The sequence below is a fragment of the Monodelphis domestica genome, chromosome 2, assembly GCF_027887165.1.
Source record: "Monodelphis domestica isolate mMonDom1 chromosome 2, mMonDom1.pri, whole genome shotgun sequence".
Taxonomy (NCBI): domain Eukaryota; kingdom Metazoa; phylum Chordata; class Mammalia; order Didelphimorphia; family Didelphidae; genus Monodelphis; species Monodelphis domestica.
The window spans coordinates 344,387,375-344,393,750 of NC_077228.1; the positions used below are offsets into that span (position 1 = coordinate 344,387,375).

At 34.8% G+C, this 6,376-nt stretch overlaps 1 protein-coding gene across 3 annotated transcripts in view; it reads left to right on the forward strand.

Annotated features, from left to right (window-relative positions):
• SPACA1 (sperm acrosome associated 1) overlaps window positions 1-3,970 on the forward strand; it is a 65,379-nt gene extending 61,409 nt beyond the window's left edge. For all 3 annotated transcript variants that reach the window (XM_016431182.2, XM_056818578.1, XM_007484308.3), the window contains one exon: window positions 3,738-3,970. In XM_016431182.2, coding sequence (XP_016286668.1) covers window positions 3,738-3,748 — 11 coding nt within the window. In that variant the 3' untranslated portion in view covers window positions 3,749-3,970. The remainder of the gene's footprint in view (window positions 1-3,737) is intronic.
• The last annotated feature ends 2,406 nt before the right edge of the window (window positions 3,971-6,376 follow it).

Consider the following 6,376-nt stretch of genomic DNA (forward strand, 5'->3'; position numbering starts at 1 on the left):
TCTTTTTGACTATGGAAACCCTGAGCCTTTCTCTGTCTAGCACTTATATGGATGCTTTTTAAAATATAAGCTGTTTAAATTTATTTAAATGATACTTTCTGTAAAACAAAAATTTATTTCTGATAATTTATTTAAATACTTTAAATTATTGAATAATATCATTTAAATTTAGTAGTTCTTTAAGTTTATTATTTAAAATTTTAATTGTATTAGGTTTGTCCCAAATTTATAGCTTCTTTTAAAAAAATCCTTACCTTCTCTCTTAGAATTGAAACTAAGTATTGGTTCTAAGGCAGAAGAGTTGGTAAGGGCTTGGCAATTGGGATTAAGTAAATGACTTGCCCTGGGTCACATAACTAGAAAGTGTCTGAGACCAGATTTACTCTGAGGTCCTCCTGACTCCAGGTCTGACTCTTTATCTCTCTTTTTCTGAGATAGTTAGCTGCCCTTTATTATAGCCTGTTAAGAGTTTTTCATATTTCTATTTTGTTATCAGATATGTTAACTTTCTCTTTCTGATTTATGTCATTACTAAATGTATACCACCCCACACATCTCTGTATTCCCACAAATCATGGATAATTTACACCATTAACTAAGCACTTACAGGTTCTACAGTCCCTCCTCTCAAGGAGTTCATAATCTAGAAGGGATATAATATGTGAAAAATTACAATGTAATCTTAGAAGGAAGGCACTGGAGTTGAGGGGGGAGGAGAGAGGGTAGAAATCAGGAAAGGTCTCTTAGGCAGAGTCTTGAAGGCAGCCAAAAGGTAGAGATGAGGAGGAGAGCATCCAAGCCAGGATGAGGACCAGAGAAAAGCCACAGTCAGGAGATAGTGTGGAGGCCAGTGCTGTTGGATGATAGAATAGAAGAGGACAATAAAGTTTAAGAAGACTAGAAGGTAGGAAGAGGCTATGTTATGAAGGGTCTTAAAAGTCAAAGAGAAGATTTTATATTTGATTCTTGAGTTAATATGGAGCCACTGGAGTTTATCAGATAAAGAAAGTGACCTAGACAGATCTGCACTTTAGGAAAAACACTGATAGCTGAGTGGAAGATGGTGTAGAATGGAGACATACTTGAAGTTGGGAGACCAACAAGAAGGCTATCGAACTAATCCAGTTTGAGGTGATAAGGACCTGAACCAGTTGTGTGAGTGAGGAAAAATAGATGTGTATGAGAGATGTTGTGAAAGTAGAAATAAGACTTAGCCACAGAGTAGACATGTGGTATGAATGTAAATCAAGAGGACTTGAGGATAACACCTAGGTTGAGAGCCTGGGTGACTGGGAGGGTCTGGAATGAAAAAGAATGAATTATGTTCTGGACATGCTGAATTAGAAATGTCTATGTGACTGACAATCCAATTTGAGATGTTCAAGAAGTTGTTGATGTGAGATTGGTTATTTGCTCAGTTACAGTTAATATATGCCAGAAGTAAAACTTAAATCTAAGGCTTCCTGACTTTGAGTCAGTGACTCAACCTCCTTGAGTGTCAATTACATCATCTATAAAATGAAAGGTTTGCATTGGAGGTCCCTTCTGTCTCTATATCTTATCCTAAGATCTGTGATTCTATATTCTCTATAACTATGCTACATTTCTCCCACATGGATGTAATCTTAAAATCCACCCCTCTTTTTGTCTATAATTGGCTTCAGCTAGTTCTGGACTTCATCATTTCTGATATTCTTTTTTTAAACCCTTACTTTCCATCTTAGAATCAATACTGTGTATTGGTTCTAACAGAAGAGCAATAAAGGTTAGGCAATGGGGGTTAAGTGACTTGCCCAGGGTCACACAGCTAGGAAGTGTCTGAGGCCAGATTTGAATCTAGGACCTGCCATCTCTAAGCCTGGATCTCAATCCACTGAGCAACCCAGCTACTCACTCTCATATTCTTTATAGGACCATCCATTCATTTGTGGGTATCTTCAATTATCTGCTATTTCAAGAGGAGGTTTTGTTGTTGTCATTAAATGTTTTCATTTGTGCCCAACTCATTATGACTCCATTTGGGGCTTTCTTGGCAAAGATATTAATTTGCCATTCCCTTCTCCACTCATTTAACAGATGAATAAACTGAGGCAATCAGGATTAAATGTTTTGCCCAGGATCAGAAAGCCAGTAAGTGTCTGAGGCTGGATTTAAACTTAAGTCTTCCGGATACCAATTCATAATGGACTTTTGCTGGTTCTGGGCTTTGTGATTTCTGACACACTTCTTTATAGGGGCATCTATTCATTTGCATTTTTCTTTAATTATCTGATTATATCAAGAGAAGATACTTATCTTCTGTTTCTTTTTTTTAAAAGAGTTCATTAAAGAATGTCCCCTGTACATCTATATCCACAAATAGATATATTTTGCTTTTTCTTCTCATCTGAAGCTTATGTTTATTGTCATGATTTTTTTCTCAAGAACATTCCATTTATATTAAGATTACTTTTCCTGTAGAATTTAAAATAATTGTTTCCTATCTATCTTTTCTTTTAACTTTTTGACTTTCACATCTCTAAAGCCAGGTTATGTACCAAATGATTCTTAGCTCTCACCTTCTATTTAGCAGGAATTTTTTAATGGATTGGGTCCTTCCTCTCACATTTTACATTATTTCTATTTTAGTAGCTAGTTATTTCTTATTGGTCAGAATTAGGTTCATCTTATTAGGTAATCTTATTTATTGCTCCTCCAAATTCTGAAGGATAAGATTTTCAGTAAGGCAAATCAAGACTTGACTGGCTATTCTGCTTCCCATAGAATCCCAGAAATACTAGATGTTATTAGTACAACTAGTACAATAGCATGATTCCATGCCATATTTCTGGAATTCCCTCTCTTTCTAATTGGATGGTCCATTATACTCCTATCATAATACTATTTTTCTTTCTTCTTACATTAACTGTCACTCAAATGCTCTCCACTTTTATGTCTCTGCTTTGTGGATATACTCACTGATGATCTCTTCTGGACATATAATACTGCTTCTTTCCTTTTGACTGATCTACCCGTTTATTGGAATATGTCAGTCATGAGGAATATTCCAACCCTCAGTGAAGTCAAATTTCTCGTCTTCACTTTAAACCTTTTGCTTACTTTTTCTGTTACCTGTACCATCCTGGTTTGTGAATGGACACTCAAGATCAAGAGTATTATTACTGCCTCCATCATATATTGTGCCTTGTGAATTAATAGGGCACTCTAGTGATATTCAGTTCTCTTTATTATACCTACCACTTGTTCTCTGTGATATCCGATTAAACAGACAGACAGACAGACAGACAGACAGACAGACAGAAGGATGGATAGATAGATAGATAGATAGATAGATAGATAGATAGATAGATAGATAGATAGATAGATATGTGGATATTTTTCTCTCTGTCCCATTTCAAACAGTGTAAAACAATGGAGAAAGGATGGATTTAGAAATGGAGAATGTATGTTCAAATTCCTGCTCTTACATTTACTTCCTATGTGAAGTGGCTTGTCATAACCACTCTGGCACTGTTTCTTTAAATTCAAAACAATTGTGTTGGACCTTTTAGATTCATTCTATTTTGAAATCCATAATCTTTCCATTTTTTATTCAGTAACTATATAGGCATAAATATACATCCACACATCACACCACACACACATATTGAATGAAAGAGCTCATTGTATATATAGGAGAAAGTGTAAATTCAAAACCATTTAGGCTTAGATTTAATTCATACTTTTTTTAATTTTAGGGGTGCTGTAAAAACACTTTGGGGAACAAAAGACTCTCTTTCAGAAATACGTTCTGAAGAAAGTTCAGTTAAATTGCAAGAATCAACTTGTCTGGAAACATTGCCAACAGATACCTTTGCGACTGAAGAAGATATCTTAGCTGAATGGAATGAGTAACACAAAAGCTATGAGACAAAAGAGGAGTATAATATGTAAAATTCATTATTCTATAAATAAAATATATACTAAAGTATTCACATGTTTGGGAAAGTGGATCCTTGTAGCATGAAGGTATTGCCTGGCTTCCTTTAGTACAACTTGGCAGGAAGATGAATAACATTTAATCATGAAACTATCTTATTAATGCCACTGCTCAGATTATGACATTTAGTTAGATGGGTTTCATTTATTTGCCACTGAAAAATTCTTCTATGCCTTCATGCCTTTATATTTAGTTTTTTTAAGGGAAAAAGAGGAAGAAAAAGTGGAGGAAATAAGTATTTATATACATAGTGCCTATTATGTAGCAGGAATTGTGCCAAACATTAACCATATTATCTCATTTGATCCTTACAACAACCTTGGAAAGTAGATATTTATAGTCAAGGAAACTGAGATAGAGGTTAAGTGACTTTCCCAGGGTCACACAACTAACAAGTATGTGAGGTTTGATGAAAATTCAGGACTTTCTGACTCCAAGCCCACCTCTATATTCTTAAGTGACTTGCCCATTATCACACAACTAATAAGCAATCCTTCAAACATCTGTCATGGATTAGGCACTGTAGTGGAGGAAACAAATACAAAAATGAACAACATCCTCTTGCTCTCAAACAACATACAATCTAATTTAAGAGAAAACATGTACATAAATTATATATACACATTTAACTGTATGTATTAATATATGCATAACTGTATAATACACACAAAATCATATAACACATACAAAACCAAAGTATAAGGTAACTTTGGTGGGACAGCAACAGTAGCAGAAGGTCCCTGAAAGAGATGATCGAATAATTGTCAGATGTAGGATGTTAATCAGATCATTAGGACCCAAAATGTAACTATTCACTGTGTCATACTGCTTGTTTCTAACCTTCTGTACTTGCAAAATTATGCCATTTATCACTGGTTATATGCATTTTTATATTGAACTTAACTGATGCTAAAGTATAAACAGTCAGAAATTATGGAAACAGAGAATTTAAATTACTATGTAAGAGGAACTTTAAGGTTTTTCTTATAACCCCAAAACAAGGTGTCAAGGAGAGTAAGGGAGATGTTAAGGATATTTTCTTCATAAAGTACGAACATTTCTTTGATTGAGAAAGAGAACAACATATCTGATCCTAACAAATAGCCCTACCCATGGGAGGTTAAATCACTGAGCCTTAAAGAGTTGGAGAGAGTCAAGGTTCAGAGCATTTGCTTGATGAGGCCCCTTACAAGAGTGGTGGGTTGAGGAAGAGAAGCGATTTCTTTCTCCTCTCTCTTTCCCTCAACTGTGAAGCCAGTCATTGGATTTACTATTCTAGAGGGAGGCACCTTCTGCACATTTGCTAAGACTTTGTAAAGCACTTGAAGATTTTATGATGCTCAGGGTCCCGGAGAGATAGAAAGATGTAGTCATGGAACAATATTAACTTGAGAGAGGAAGCAACTTCAAGGAACACAACACTTGGAAGCAGAGAAGAGAGCTGACTTTGAATTCAAGAAAAAGCAAAGAACTGAGATTTGGGCCACAGAGAGGACTGAATGCAGGGATAAAGGATTTCACTGCTGTTCAGTTTTGTATTTGAAAATTGTTCAACACATCTTTTCCCTACACGTAAGTCTTTTATATTCTACATTTGCACTTCTTTTCCCTAGAGGCATTGTGTATTTTGGTGGGAGATTGGGCTCCTGGTTTAATTGAAGAGAGAACATATTATTTTAGTTTGATATATTATTAAATACATTTGCCAAGAACTATTTTTTCATGCCTATTAGTATGAAAAACATCAGTGGGACTTGTAAATTATAGCTTTTGGAGTGAGTACCCACAGGGTATTAAGTTATCACTTGGCCTCTTTGGATCCAAAACATTAATGAAAAAGCATATTGGTGAAGTAATTCATAGAAGAGAAGTAACTTGCCTATGGTAACAAAGCTAGTAAGACAGAACTGGAATTTGACCTATATTTTTCTGACTGAGTCCAGGGCACTATCCACTATGTCCTTAAATCCTCAATTTTTGAAATAGAACAATCTATCATTTGCAATATGAAATATATATATATATATATATATATTTTATAAGCTTTTATGTAGCTTTAGATTAGTGCTCAAAAGGTACTTATTTATAATATTATCCCACTGAGACCATCATCCAGCATACCTTTGATAAGTGCTACATATAGATGACTATCTGGGAAAGATTTTAATATTAGGAGAACATGCTGGATTATATTCATGAAATTATTCAGACTTTTCAATGATATCAAGCTTTTAGATGGTCCCCAAACCCACATCTTGAAAATATTTTTCCATTAATGTTATTTGGTGATAAATGATGGAAAATTATAGTCGTGAAAGAATAAAAGTGACAAATAAGTCAAAGGGCTAAAGAAAGGTTCAAATTGGGTGAAAGTAGGCTGCAACAAATTGCCAATGA